Source organism: Nanorana parkeri, unplaced genomic scaffold (genome assembly GCF_000935625.1).
Source record: "Nanorana parkeri isolate BGI_ZX_2015 unplaced genomic scaffold, ASM93562v1 scaffold23, whole genome shotgun sequence".
Classification (NCBI taxonomy): domain Eukaryota; kingdom Metazoa; phylum Chordata; class Amphibia; order Anura; family Dicroglossidae; genus Nanorana; species Nanorana parkeri.
In genome coordinates this window covers 3,250,082-3,265,721 of record NW_017306291.1, presented here as the reverse complement: position 1 = coordinate 3,265,721, position 15,640 = coordinate 3,250,082, and the positions used below count along the sequence as shown (strand labels likewise).

Below are 15,640 nucleotides of genomic sequence, written 5' to 3'. Positions count from 1 at the left end.
GGCGATGATCGGAAGAGAAAATGGAGGGGGGGCGGCGACTTGATTTTACATACTACCAAAGGGTGTTGTGACTCAAAAAACTGGTGTAGTAGCTGTTGTGAGGCTGCATTTGGCCTGCGATTTGTTGCCGCTCCTGGTGTCTAGAGGGCCTCATAGAGAAGAGAATTCTGTGTTTCCCCCCAAAAATAACTGACAGAAGTAGCAGGCCCCTGAAGAAGTTTAATACATAATTACACAATTATCCACTGTTTTTTCTTTTTTTAACAAGTTTGTCAGTTTTGTTCTCAATTTTCAGAAGCTATTTCTTTGGTTTATAGCATACCTGGCCTACAGATCTCTATATTTTAATACGTGGAAAACCAGTTAGCAATTTGTATTGCTCCGCCATTGATTTCTCAGAGAAGAGTCCATGGATAATCTGCTCCGCCATTGATTTCTCAGAGAAGAGTCCCAGGATAATCTGCTCGGCCATTGATTTCTCAGAGAAGAGTCCCAGGATAATCTGCTCGGCCATTGATTTCTCAGAGAAGAGTCCCAGGATAATCTGCTCCACCATTGATCTCTCAGAGAAGAGTCCCAGGATAATCTGCTCCGCCATTGAATTCTTAGAGTAGAGTCCCAGGATAATCTGCTCCGCCATTGATTTCTCAGAGTAGAGTCCTTGGATGATCTGCTCCGCCATTGATTTCTTAGAGTAGAGTCCTTGGATGATCTGCTCCGCCATTGATTTCTCAGAGAAGAGTCCCAGGATGATCTGCTCCATAGTTACATACATAGTATTTGAGGTTGAATAAAGACATTAGTCCATCAAGTCCAACCTATTAGGATCTCATTCTATTGAACAAAAGCACACTTCCATTATTTTCTGAATTGGACCCACCCTCCTCGAATTAGCACAAAGGAAAAGTCTGAGGCTTCTGGAAAAATTTCGAGGCACCCCTGAGGAAAGCCAGAAGGCACCCCAGAGTGATATGGCACCCTGATTTAGAAAGGCTGCGCTATACAAGTCTCTGGTGTAAATGTAACAGTCCAAAGACAGGTTATATAGGGGAAGAAGGTCAAGAACAACAGGTGTACACTGGCCATGCTCTGCTCGGTCTGTCCTATACACTTCAGCTTGACAGTGCTGATTTCTGCTTCCATGTCTGCATGGGGATCCTCTGGGGTGTTTCCACTGCCACCTAGCTCTTGTGAATTGTGTTCACTTGGCATAAATCTGGCTTACTCCAGCAGCTTACTTGGCCACTCTAAATGACCTACATATCATGTCACCCAAAGAAGCCATGGGGCCCTCACATGTTGGAAAGAACCTTCCCTCATGGTATCACATCAGAGAGTAAGGGGGAAGCCTAACAATACCTTGTTGTTGTTTGAAGTGCACCTCCAACATAATTGCAGATTAACATTTACTTCGAAAGGTTTAGTACAGCCTTTCTGAAACAGAGTGCCGAGGCACCGTGGGGTGCCGCCTGGATTCATCGGGAACTGTAAAAAAAAATGATGATGCGCCCCATATTCATTCAGGAGAATGGGGAATGGGAGACTCTGATTTTAAAGGTCTACCAAAGGGTGTTGTGACTCAAAAAACTGGTGTAGTAGCTGTTGTGAGGCTGCATTTGGCCTGCGATTTGTTGCCGCTCCTGGTGTCTAGAGGGCCTCATAGAGAAGAGAATTCTGTGTTTCCCCCCAAAAATAACTGACAGAAGTAGCAGGCCCCTGAAGAAGTTTAATACATAATTACACAATTATCCACTGTTTTTTCTTTTTTTAACAAGTTTGTCAGTTTTGTTCTCAATTTTCAGAAGCTATTTCTTTGGTTTATAGCATACCTGGCCTACAGATCTCTATATTTTAATACGTGGAAAACCAGTTAGCAATTTGTATTGCTCCGCCATTGATTTCTCAGAGAAGAGTCCATGGATAATCTGCTCCGCCATTGATTTCTCAGAGAAGAGTCCCAGGATAATCTGCTCGGCCATTGATTTCTCAGAGAAGAGTCCCAGGATAATCTGCTCGGCCATTGATTTCTCAGAGAAGAGTCCCAGGATAATCTGCTCCACCATTGATCTCTCAGAGAAGAGTCCCAGGATAATCTGCTCCGCCATTGAATTCTTAGAGTAGAGTCCCAGGATAATCTGCTCCGCCATTGATTTCTCAGAGTAGAGTCCTTGGATGATCTGCTCCGCCATTGATTTCTTAGAGTAGAGTCCTTGGATGATCTGCTCCGCCATTGATTTCTCAGAGAAGAGTCCCAGGATGATCTGCTCCATAGTTACATACATAGTATTTGAGGTTGAATAAAGACATTAGTCCATCAAGTCCAACCTATTAGGATCTCATTCTAGGAGTACCCGTACCCCTGTATATTACGGTCCCTTAAGAAATCGTCCAAAAGTTTCTTGAACAATTCCACATTATTTGCTGAAATCACCGCCTGTGGCAGTGAGTTCCAGACCCTAACTGATCTTACTGTGAAGAACCCCCTTCGCCCCTTGTGCTGGAATTTTTTTTCCACCAATTTTAGGTGATGGCCTCTAGTTTTTGTAACGGAGTTAATTTTAAACAGTTTATCGCTAATGTTGCTACCACCATTAAACATTTTGTACATGGAAATCATATCCCCCCTTAATCTCCTCACCTCTAATGTGAACATGTTTAAATTTAGTAGCCTCGTCTCGTAGCTCTGGTCCTCCATACCCCTAATTAGTTTGGTTGCCCTTCGCTGGACTTTTTCCAACTCAAGGACATCTTTTCTTAGTACTGGTGACCAGAACTGGACCGCGTACTCCAGATGAGGTCGAACCAATGATCTATAAAGTGGCAAAATTATAGACTTGTCCCTGCAATACATCCCCTTTTTAATACAGGACAAGACCCTGCTAGCTTTGTTTACAGCAGCCTGGCACTGCAAACTACCTTTCAGTTTGTGGTCTACAATGACCCCCAAATCCTTCTCCATTTCTGACTTCCCCAGCGGCATACCCATAATTGTATAACCCATTTGTTTATTTTTAATTCCAAAGTGCATTACTTTGCATTTATCGACATTAAACCTCATCTGCCACATTAATGCCCACTCCCCTATTTTATCCAGGTCCTCCTGTAATGTTATAGTGTCTAAGTCCGTGTCTATTACCCTCCCTATTTTGGTGTCATCCGCAAACACGGAAATATCGCTGTTAACACCCTCCCCGATGTCATTAATAAATAAGTTGAACAATATGGGACCCAGCACAGAACCCTGCCATTGATTTCTCAGTGTAGACTCCATGGATAATCTGCTCCGCCATTGATTTCTTACAGTAGAGTCCATTTTTGACCACTTACCAGTTGATTACCCGCAGAATAGATAAATGACCTGTCTGCCCCATTTCTAGTGGCATTATGGCCACTGGATCGAGCTGAGGAGCATAGGAATTTCTTATGCCCCTTGACACCATCTAGTGGCCATAATATGCTGTGACTCTTGTTCGCAGAGCTGTTCGCTGTACTAACAGTTTATGAATACACCTCTGTCACCTCAGCGGTCAGTATTATCCATATCATAGTACACTGAATGTTGCAGCAAGAGTTTTACTTGGATCTCACAGCTTGTCACTTGACTGTTAACACGGAAAGGATGTGCCACTTTTTTATGTGTAATTAAAACATTTACATATGTGATCATATCAATCTTATTTTGTGATAAAATCTTTATTGTGAAATAGAACTTTTCCATCAGACACATATATACAGTTACATAAACTACTCAGCAGGATTTTCAGATGACTGTCTTGAATTGTAGGAGAAATTGTAATTGTCTCAGGAGCTCCAAGTCACTCTAAAATAAGATGGCTGTGTGACATAGTCTGCGTGAAATTTAACAAACACCTGATGAGACGTGCTATCGAATGGGGCGATATTTCCATCCTAAAAAGAAGAGAGATGGTAAAGATTATTGATTTTTATAGCAATATCAGCATTGGGTAATTTACTGTTTGTACAAGAACTTAGAGGGGTATACACAAAGCTGGTGAAGGCAGCCAAATGAATAACCGAGCCGAAGTGAACGTTGCCAAGCGAGGTTCGGCTATTCACTTCGGCTCAGTATGGCTGAAATCAGCCGTACATCGGTTCTGTGCGGCGGCCTTCGGTCTGCATGTTCGGCTGAGCCGAAGTGCAGAGGGGCTTCGACTCAGCCGATCCAACATCTGTTCCTAGGCATCCTCACCTCCAATACACTGAATTGGGCATAATGACTCACAGGTTCTTAGAGAGCTGAGGTGGAGGGAGAGAGAGAGGCTGCAGGAACCGGTTGAGCAGCCAATCAGGTTTGAGATTTTGGTGAGTATATCTTTTTTTATTTTACATCCCAGACAAAAAATGAGCACTTAACCCTTGCAGTGCAGGGCTCGCACCACTGCAAGGGTTAGGATTATTTCTGCCTGGAGTTCTTTAAACAGTGGCATATACTAGCTGTGAAAAGAAGCCTTTTCTGAAAGAAACAAGGAGGCTGCCATTGTGTACGTCTCACTGTGCAAATGCCAGTTGCCTGGCTGTTATACTGACTCTCTTGCCCTGATAGTTACCTGTTAACCCAGAACAAATATGCAAATGAAAACTTCTGCCTTTACTATGACTCCTGATATGCTTAACCGCTCTGGGTCAGTGACTCAGAAATATTAAAGACAAAGGAACGACATAACAGCCAGTAAAATAGCATTTACAGCAAATGCAGCATCATATGTCTCTCTGCTTTTAGAAATGTCCCTTAACTATCTGGAAAATCACTATTCAAATGCGATCTGTGGTTTTCAGATGCTTTTTGCAATGAGATTATTTCCTCTTCATTTGTGGATTCCTTGCACTGACCGCCGCAGATATTGCATCAAACTACATGCACTCTGCCACATAACAGAAAAGGTCCCACACATTTTCAAGTTAAACTGTCTTCAATTTTTTGAAGTTCATACATCCAGTGAATTCACAATTAGTACATGAGCTGCTGCAATTCTCATATTGGTCTCTAGATGACACTCACACCATAAAAATAGATTCTAGGGCCCCTTCACACCAACAGCACTGTTAGAACGCAGCCATTGGTGTGCTCTGTGTAGGCTGCGGTGCCGTTCTATTGGTCTCAGTGAGGTTAGAAGAAGTGGATTGCAGATTGCCTTGTCTATGCATTAAGAATGTGCTTGGCAAGGCTGTCTGGGTCAGCCCAACACAGCTGGTGTGAGCGTGCCCTTAAAGTGTATGTCAACCCAAGAACCAAAGTGTAATATATTACAACTTACCAGTTTTTTTTTTGTTTGTTTGTTACCTGGTGATCCTGCCAGCAAGTTCCTGGGAAGGGGGTCTGTAGTCCTGCCTTAGGGTGACAATGCTCTTTCACTGTGCTGTATCTATGGATGAGCAGCACTGTCATCCTAGTGCAAGACTACAGAACCCTCCTCCATAACCAGGGCTCTCACTATAATAAGGCAGCCTGAGGACGTTGCCTCAGGCAGTAACTCTTTAAATCACATGGGGGAGGCAAGTAGAGTGGCATGGCCGTTCTGCTGCACAATGCTTGCAGTGTGCCTGCCACCCCCTTTCTAGCCAGAGTGTCCTAGGTGGCTAAGAGCTGAGTGGGGAGATGTGTAAGGGCTCTATAACTCCCCGCCTAGCTCTTAGTAACCTGGGACACTCTTGCCAGTGTGCTATTGAGCTCCTGGCAACCAGTGATGCCAATGGTTACCAGGAACTCAGCAGGATGCTGGCAAGACAATCCCAGGCTATAAGCTTGGCGGAGCATTGCAGAGCCCTACACTTCTGGGCGATCGTACTGCGGGCGGGGGGCATGGATGCGGTGCCATTTACTTCCATGTACCGCCACGCCCCCTCCCGCCCCTAAATGCAGGGAGGCCGCCGGGTTGCGATACAGTGCATTCCAGAGGCTGTCTGCTCTGGAACGCACTATTTGTAGTGTGAACTGGCCCTAATTGTGTAACATCCAGCAACACCCCAACATGCCCCCTTCCCCAGCCACCTCAGGCAGCAAATAAGCTAGGGACGCCCCTGTGCTTCAACAGTATATTTAACAGAGCAAAAGGTGGCAAATAGAAGTTAATTGTTCAGGTTTACATAGACTTTAAACTAAACCCATAGCAGATAGGTTATCGGAAACTCATATAAAAATATATATGTAGGCTGCCATTGCTGACCTTTGTTCACTGGCTGCATACTTGACCTAGACCAGTGAGTTGGAACATTGAAGCCAGAGGATCCACAGCCAGGTGTCTAACATTTTCAGAAATGGGTGAGCTATGGGACTCAATTTTCAAAAAAATATACTCAAAAGCATATTTCCCTCAATTCGTTTCTTTTAAAAGGTGAAGAATTCAGACGAAAGCTTACCAGGCCACATAGCGTCCTAAGTAATGGAGAACTAGACAGGGGTCCATCGTAAAAGCTGAGATAATTATTGGCACAGTCTCCGGGGTCATCGATGCTAAATGCTGCAAGCTGTACTCGTACTGCTCTTCTCATGGGAGCCACAATCGTCCATTCACAGTCTGTGTTGTTACTGTAACTGCCAGGATATTCGGGACTGCTAAATGTGCCTTGATCACCGAACAGAGTCCCCCCGCAACCTGTAATGTTCAAGCGTATACAACAAAATAAGATGACTTCGGTTTAGATCACAGGTTCCAGAAATTCACATAAAACCGATACCAGTGTAGGGGCAGATATTGTGTGATAAAAGGTATGTATGGTCAATGACTAATAATAAATATGTATTTCCATAAGTCCCATCCTACCTACCAAACATATTGACCTACCGTGTTTCCCCGAAAAGGTAGAAGATACTTTAATAAATATGCCCATAGAATGTACTTCCTCAATGCAGTGACAACATTTTGCTCAGCCCTGTGAAATTGCACTTTCTTGAGTCACCACTCACAGAGCCTGCCTTCTGAACTACAACTCAATGTCTGAACAATGTAACATCATCATTGCCTGCTGGACGCAATGCATGATGGGGTATGTAGTCTTGACAAAGCCAGATCACATCAAGCAGCAGGGAAAGAGACACAAAGCACACTCAGGAAGTTGGTGAAAGTGATGAGCAAACAGAAGGCAGCGCTCACTACATAACATTGATGTTTTTTTCAAGTAAGCTTTGATATCAATGAAATGGAGATTTGCTGTAATGCATGTATAATAATTATTGTCTAGGAACCGCTTACCAGATGGAGATGATGTCCAAATGATTTCATATCCCTGGAAAGATCTAGAAAAATCTGATTTAAACAGGATATGGAGAACATTATTTTTAGGAAATATCGGATTAGGAAGACTATTCCCACAATAGGTGCCAAGAGATGGGGAATCAGAAGAGCTGCCATTCCTCACCTGGAAAGTAAAGAAAACAGAGATTCACGGTCAGATCATTATCAGATCACACATTAGGATGACTTACTAAAGCATGAAGAGGTTTAAAGAGAACCAATGTTTAATTCAGACATTCAACCAAGACATTGAGCAATTTTATTCAAATCCCCTTTACGTGATTGGATGTAAACTCAACTTCCTGCCATTCACCTCAGTGGAGGTGCTAGTTATAATGCAATTTGCTGTACGTCTTTCTTGCTTTATGTATGTTTTAAATGGACACTATATGGTCAAATATTTGTGGACACCTGACCCTCACACGTTTATAAACTTTTGGACATGGTATTGCAGACATCTCAACTCTCCCGGACGTTCCTGGAGTCTCACGCTATAAGATAGCGGCTTTTGAAATGAATAGCTAGATTGCTATTGGCTATTTTAATTTGCAATAGCCGATAGCAGGCTGGCTATTGCATCTGCCCACTGCTGCTGTCAATCACATTTCTCTGAGTCACCATTAGTTCCAGCGTTATCTACTATCTAAATATGCACCCGTGCCCAAACCGATCCTACTTGTTTATGTAAAACAAAAAGAGAGAAACGGCGCCTTCTCGTGTAAAATCGTTTATTAGTCCAACAATAAAAACTGAATAAATTTATACTCACATACGGTGTCTAAACAAGCGTTTCTCAATGAGCAAATTACTCTAATGAAGAGGATATTATCCTGGAAACGGGTCAGAAAGATTAAGATTCTAGTCCACATGTTCGGTAGTCCTATGTAGTTTATGCCGGCCTTTTCGGTACATTGAGAAACACTTACTGTATTTAGACACCGTTTGCGAGTATCATTATATTCAGTTGTTATTGTTGGACTAATAAACGTTTTTACATGAGGAGAAGGCGCCGTTTCTCTCTTTTTGTTTTACATGTTTTCTGAGGCTTCCCAACCTGCGACGGAACAGCAGCCCCCTCTGTATCAACATTGAGGTCCATCATTGAATGTCCCACCCGGCCGCTTGGCTTTGAGAGCCCTCCACTAAGCACTGACTAATAGAAAATACTTGTTTATGTAGTAAGATGCTGTAGCAATCAAATCTTCTGACTTCCATCTCATATACATGGTCAGCTTTAGAAACAATATAGAGAATCTAGTTGGTATGGATAGAATAGTCATATTGCTATACAAACAATTTAGGCAAACTGAACAGTAAATAAAATAGCAGAACTGTGTCTGTTGCCTACGGGAATTAATCAGATTCTCCTTTTTATTCACTTATCATAGTAAGGGAAATTGACCACAGATTGGTTGTTATAGGTAATAAGCACAGCGTTTAATAAAAATGCCCAGCTATGCAGTGATTTATCACAGACGCATCTTACTTCGAGGTAGTCATGACATCCAGAAGATGATGGCTCGACATGGAAGGCACTGAAGAAAAGAGATATGGAGTGGCTGTGTGGAGCGCGGAGGATTGTTGTACATTCTATGTTATCTGGATAATTCCCTGGCCAACGTGGGCTTTTTAGATATCCAAATGACTGGTTATATTCTCGACTACAGCCTGCGGTAGACAAAAGGATCATGTTATTACCCATACATTTACTTTGCCAATATATTAGGTTTCTTTGTATAAAAATTGCTAATGAACATTTGGGGAAGACACTTACTTGCTACTTGATAGGTGAAGCTGAGCTGATTTCCCAGTGTGTATTCTTGTGACCTAAATGTAACGGCAGCTGTACGCCCAATAGAGTAAAAGTCGGGAATTTTAAATGTGTCATTCCCGCAGAACTTCTGGACCTGCCCAAAGTCACCCTGCAGACAACACAATAAATACTTAAAATCTGCATAAATTAGATATGAACACACAGTATAAATTCATTTATAAATGTAAGGCCGCATTTTGCACTTTGATAGATATATAAAAAAAAAAAAAAAAAAACAATGCCATCACTGTTTGGCCACTTTTCCACCAGGGCAAGCAATGGAAGGCAATAGGTAGCTATGATAAGAACACTGAATTCGAAGTTTGAGCCATTGTGCTAATATGCCTTGACCACCAACATGTGTACTGAGTTGCCTCCTGTGATTTATTCCATCTAGACTCAGCTCCTAGGCATTGTAGATCAGGAACCTGAAGTCCACCCTCTGACCTGTTGTTAAAGATGAACTCTGGGGGCTCAAATAAAGCAGTCTCTCTCTCTCTCTCTCTCTCTCTCTCTCTCTCTCTCTCCATTAGAGGTGATGACATCAGTGGTCCTTAGACTGCCAGAGCACAGGGGAGAAGAGGCTCCAAAAGACTGGTCTAGCAGCCTGGCAGGACCGTGGATCAGGTAAGTATATCTGCTTTATTTGAGTCCTCTAGAAAAAAAAAGAGCACTTAACCCTTGCAGTGCCGGGGTATGTTTTTTTTTTACTCCAGGGGTTCTTTAACATGTTTGGACAATCCAATGAACTTGAGACACAGGATATCACTTTGGTTTACACCGCTTTTTCATTTCACCATTCCAGCTAAAACCTAAAGAGTAAGAAAGGCTCTGCTCAGTCTGCTATGACTTCATGCAGAGTAGCAGAATATTCCTCACCCCCAGCACTCGGCTAATATACTAAAATTAGTGAACCTTTCATACTTCGGCCTCATTCACACAGCGTTAAGTCGGGCCGTACATGTCCATGTGGCGTGCACGTCCGGGGTGTTCCCTGGGGGAACAGGTGCTGCATGCAGCAGCCTGTTCTTCCCCATGGGAAGACGTGTCCGTACGCACACCGGGACTGTCCTATCATGTCCTGGATCCTGTCTGTGTCCGAGCACGGACACCCGGACCCGCATGGGTGTGCAGTTCGGGTATGCGTATGACTGCGTATGGCCGCGTCCTCCCATAGGGAAGAGCAGAATGCTGCACACAGCACCTGTCCCTCCCGGGAACGGCCCAATACAGGCGTGCATGCTTAACGCTGTGTGAATGAGGCCTAAGAGTGACATCACATGTTCTTGAGATGCCTGGATATCAGCAACAGGATAGATAGTGTGCAGATGGAATGGTAATGAATGCTGCTAAGGATGTATGTGAGGGGAATGAAGCGCCTGCAGGGTGGGGGTCGTGTCACCATATTGTCAGATCTGTTTGGCCAGCTTCCCGGCCAATCAGCATCCAGCCGGCCAAACAGATGGAGTCCGCTTCCCTGGCAATCAAGAAGCCGGGCGGTGGGTAATGACACGCCGCCTGGCTTCCTGATTGCCTGGGAAGCCGGCTCTATGCTACCGGAAGTACCGGTACTGGTATCGGTGAGTACTGAAATATAAATATCGGTACTCGTACTCGATACCGAAAAACAATTGCAGCTCACTATCTAATGCCTTTAGCCAAATAGCATGCTATGGAGAATTCTGTCTAGAAGCCATTTAAACTACCAGTTTGTGCCTGGGGGAAATTCACACAAGCAGTGGGAAGTGGGAAAGCATGCAAACTCCATGCAGAAAGTGTGATTGAGCACCCAGGACCTCAGCACTTCAAGGCAATGTACTACCAGAACATCATGCTCATCGGTTTAATTTCATGAAGAAAAGAAGCTGAAGTACCACAGGTGAGTCTGTGAGCTCCAGATAATTCTCAGAACAGTCCAGGTCAGGTGGAAGGTGAAAGTTCTGAATTGTCAGCTTCACACTCTCCTGTGGTGGGGAATCAATAGTCCAGAGACAAGAAGTGAATGGCGGGTAGGACTCCGGGGGTGTCATCGTGGTTACAGAAGATGTTGCATTATAGATGCCCCCACATAGTACTGTAAATGAAACAAAAGAATTTATTTTGATATCACAGACATACCTACAATGTATTGCCGCTATGACAGTCATACAGGGCCACCCACCAAGGTCAAAAAACAACTTATGTACAAACATATTTTGTATTGTGGGAAAAAACAAAGATGGTACACAAGCATATAATCTTCAAGCAGGCAGTGCCCTGGTGGGGTTGAAGCCCAGGACTTCAGCACAACAAGCCCATACTAGTTACATAGTATTTGAGGTTGAATAAAGACATTAGTCCATCAAGTCCAACTAATAACCACTGACTTCAGGAGTTCAGTAGCCAAAACGAATTACAACATCTTGCGTCCTTCAATGTAATATTAAAGTAAACCTGTTCAACCTGTTCAATGTGTTCCAGTTTTAGAAGTAAAAGTTCTGACTAACTACGGGCGCCATAATGTAATATTACTTTGTTAATCAGAAAAGCCTCTTTTGTGCCCTCCTCTGGTCACACTTCCCCAAATTTAAGGCCTTCCTTAGTGACTAGATAGGTCACCGTCATTGGACAGGTGGGGCATACTTATGGAAGGCGAGCCCTTAGGAGTAAAGTGAAAACAGGAACTAGACATGTAAGAGCTCAAAAATGTGTCTTGTTTCGGATCAATTCTAATATTTGAAATTCTGATTAATTTTAATTTTTTATTTTCGGCTCAGATCCGTCTGAATGTTTTGTTTTTTCGGTTCAGGTCAATCCAAATTTGTATTTTTCCGTTCTGGTCAATTAAGATGGGGTTCTTTAATTAAAAAAATGAATTAATTTTTATTTTTTGGGGGGGGAGGGGGTTCCGGTCATCTTAGTCTATTCTGGGTATGTTAGTCCGCACTGGTCCTTTAATCCCTACTGGTCCTCTTAGTCCGTACTAGTCCTCTTAGTCCGTACTGGTCCTCTTAGCCCGTACTGGTCCTCTTAGCCCGTACTGGTCCTCTTAGTCTGTACTGGTCATTTTAGTCTGTACTGGTCCTCTTAGTCTGTACTGGTCCTTGTAGTCTGTACTGGTCCTTGTAGTCTGTACTGGTCCTCTTAGTCCATACTGGTCATCGTAGTCTGTACTCGTCCTTGTAGTCTGTACTGGTCCTCTTAGTCCGTACTGGTCATTTTAGTCCGTATTGGTCATTTTAGTCCGTACTGGTCATTTTAGTCCGTACTGGTCATCTTAGTCTGTACTGGTCATCTTAGTCTGTACTGGTCATTTTAGTACCTACTGGTTGTCTTATTTCTTACTGGTCATCTCTTTCCGCACTGGTCATCATAGTCTGTACTGGTCATTTTAGTCCGTACTGGTCATTAGAATTGGATATTTGTAATTTTGGAAAAAATTAGGGAAAAAACAATTGCATTCATTCGAATTCAGAAATTCAGAGGCTTACGAATTTCCGAATTTAAAGAAATTCGTCCGAAACTCACATGTCTACCAGGAACACTGGAAGAGACTAGAGAGGTAATGGCAGGTACTTTTTTAGTGCCTGCTCATAGGTGGGACTTTTACTTTTGAAAGTGACTCCAGAGGCGGGATCTCCCAAACAGGATTTACAAATCTGTCAGTTTTCTGTCACTTACATATTCACTCCCCAGTTGTGTACTACTACTCACAGTCAGTGATCTCATACGTGGCATTGAATCCTGCCCGTTCCACTGTTGAGTCGCTAATAAACCAGACTGTCAGAAGGTTGCAGGTAGAGGTGAAATTTGCAGGTGTATTGCTGCCACAGAATGTACCTTGTAGATTACTGTCTGTGCTGCTACCATCAAAGATCTACAAGAAACAATGCTAATATCAGAACACAAAATATAAAAGCAAAGTCTTTGACCTCAAAAGTAAAAAAATATCTCTAGGAAGCCCTATTTACATTTGCAATGGCCATATAACATAACACTCCCAAAGGTATTGCTACTTTCACATAGTGGTGGGACTTAAGATGAAATGATCCTAAGAGCTATACATGTAGTAATATAGCTGTCAGTAGGGTCACCCATGTCAGAAAAGTCCACAGCAATGGCCTAGATAATCAGGGATAATCAGTGATACCAGGTCAAGTTTTTTTAATGGATAACAACCCCATCCTGTTAAAAGTTAAGGTGAGGTTCTACTAGTACAATGATAAAGAGTACTCAAGTTCACTGGCTTCTCTGGAAGAATGAGCAACCAACCAATGGGTAATCACTCACATTTTTCTATAGAGAACTGAACAATCCTCTCACAACAAAAGTCTCAGCAAATTTCAGTGTCATTGAAAAAAAAAGATGATCAACATGGTGACCTAGAAAATGGTAGAGAATGCAAAGGGACCTTTTTTATGAAAAAAGACCTTCTTATAATAACCAATCAGTGTTCATATTATAGACAGAGATAAAACAAAGTATCTGATTGTTCCCAATGGGTCACTTCTAATTTTGTTTTATGGGCTTCTTTATTAGCAGAAACACTTCTGTTTATAGTCATTCTAATTCATGTAATTTCTTTCTAACCAATTTTTAAAGGGTCAACATTTTCTAGGTTTTGGTAGCTGCTGATCTCACGGAGATCTCACTTTTCCAATACCCCAATCCACCAACTTCCACTTATAATGAAAATATCAGTCTTATGTGGATTGACCATTGAAATCAGATCATTTTCTTTGTTGTATTTGCAACCACAATGGTTTTCCAAATGTTTGAACCATTAGACAGCCTGAGTTACTGATCCATAGGATTTACTCAACATTGCAAAGTCCCCTTAATATTAAATATGATTCTCTATGAAAATCAGTCGATGTGCTTCTGGAAATTTAACAGTAACCATGTGGGAGGGGTTGGCACTTCCAAATGTAGCCCCCTGAAAGGGTTTTTCAAATTAAGAGATGAGTAGCATAGGACACATGAAGGCAGAAGATTCTGTGGATATCTTTTTATCATTCATGATACTGGTGAACAGATGAGGGTGAAATTATATCTAAAACAACACTTTTATCCCAGCATCCAGCACTTTGGGAACCCTTGACTACAACACCAAGGTGAGGAAGCAAATTGCCTACTCCCATCGGTCAGGTAAGATGCTCCCAATTTCCCCCAAACACACCTTCCCACACCATCTTTTGGAGCACTGGTGGTGAAGAAGAGCCTAGTGTCCTTCAGAACTTAGAAAGTCTATCATTTGGGCCACCTTCTTGAAGAAGATGCTAAAGGACACACATACTGGTATCAGAATGCTGTGAGGCCTGCACAGTCATGTTCATCTTGCCAGAGGGCACCATTCTGTGTGCCTTGTGCTTTATGCTGTGTGGTATTGTGTGGCAATCCCCCGGTAGAATTGGGTGTTATGATCGTCCAGGACTCTCAGCTAGAGGGACTGAGAGGTGTCGGGAAGCAAGGGTTTTTGTGAATTCTGCTGGGCAACCCATAAACCAGGAGATTTCAAAGAAAGTTGGGAGGGATATCTCCATTCCTTGCTCCATGTTTTGGTAGTGGTCAGCACTTGATTGCACAGGTGTGCACAGCCCTTGGTGTTCGGGCCGGTTCACACCATAAACAATGCGTTCCAGAGCGGTCAGCCTCTGGAATGCACTGTATTGTATTCTGGCCGGCTTCCTGCTGCGAAGAGGGGCGGGAGGGGGTGTGGTGGTGTAGTGAAGTCAATGGCACAGCAGCCGCACACCCCGCCCGCAGCACAATCACCTGGTCCAGTGCGATCTGCAATAATACTGCAAGCACTATTTTTTCAGATCACGCTTGACCGGAATGGAGGGCATTCCCATACCTCGCGATCCGATGTGGGCAGGGGGCGTGCCCGTGGTGCCATTTACATGAATGGCACTACCACGCCCCCTCCCTTTTATAAAAAATAAATTGGAAATTGAAAAAAGGTTACAAGTTAGATATTGGCTGATTGAGTTCTATTCTCCGATTTCTGCCATGTGTGAATCAGATACATTTGGGATGAATATCAGCGGATCAGTTTGCTCACCTCTGCACTGCTAGTAGAAGAAAAGATACAGGATGTACAGGATGTTTGTCTGCTTACCTTGACATAGTCATATCTACATGTTCTCATGGTCTCCGATTCCAGTATAAAGCCTGTAAATGTCAGTTTTATCTGTTTGTTTACAGAAGCTGTGATAGTCCAAACACAGTTCAGGTTCTTGTCATATTTCCCATCATTATTGAAGTCTGGTGATCTGAAATGACCGGTGGTATTAGTCAGATAACCACCACATCCATGTTGAGGTCCTGATGAAAAAAAAAAAAGAAGATAGAGGCCCTGGCTAAATAAATGGCAATTGGTAAAAACAAACAAACAAACAAGCAATAGAGGTGTTTAAATTTTTTGCTACATGCTGGCGTTAAAAAACACTCTGAACGTGCGAAGCATCTCTGTATTAGTGCTAACCTTGTCCTACCTTCTGGAGGGGGGCTACTTTTGTTCCCCATGGTTCCTGTGTGTGTTGTAAAGTAGTCATAACTCCAAGCTCGCTCCCGTGATGGACGACAATCTCAA

The 15,640-nt window shown here is 43.0% G+C and overlaps 1 protein-coding gene across 1 annotated transcript in view; it reads right to left on the bottom strand.

Annotated features, from left to right (window-relative positions):
• Positions 1-3,731: 3,731 nt before the first annotated feature.
• Positions 3,732-15,640, bottom strand: part of CUBN (cubilin) — a 152,952-nt gene continuing 141,043 nt past the window's right edge. The window contains exons 60-67 of the mRNA XM_018564195.1: positions 15,167-15,372; positions 12,760-12,922; positions 10,941-11,140; positions 9,028-9,175; positions 8,740-8,921; positions 7,212-7,377; positions 6,379-6,614; positions 3,732-3,909 (exon numbers count right to left, since the gene is read on the bottom strand). Of these exons, the coding sequence (XP_018419697.1) occupies positions 3,802-3,909; positions 6,379-6,614; positions 7,212-7,377; positions 8,740-8,921; positions 9,028-9,175; positions 10,941-11,140; positions 12,760-12,922; positions 15,167-15,372 (1,409 nt within the window). The 3' untranslated portion in view covers positions 3,732-3,801. The remainder of the gene's footprint in view (positions 3,910-6,378; positions 6,615-7,211; positions 7,378-8,739; positions 8,922-9,027; positions 9,176-10,940; positions 11,141-12,759; positions 12,923-15,166; positions 15,373-15,640) is intronic.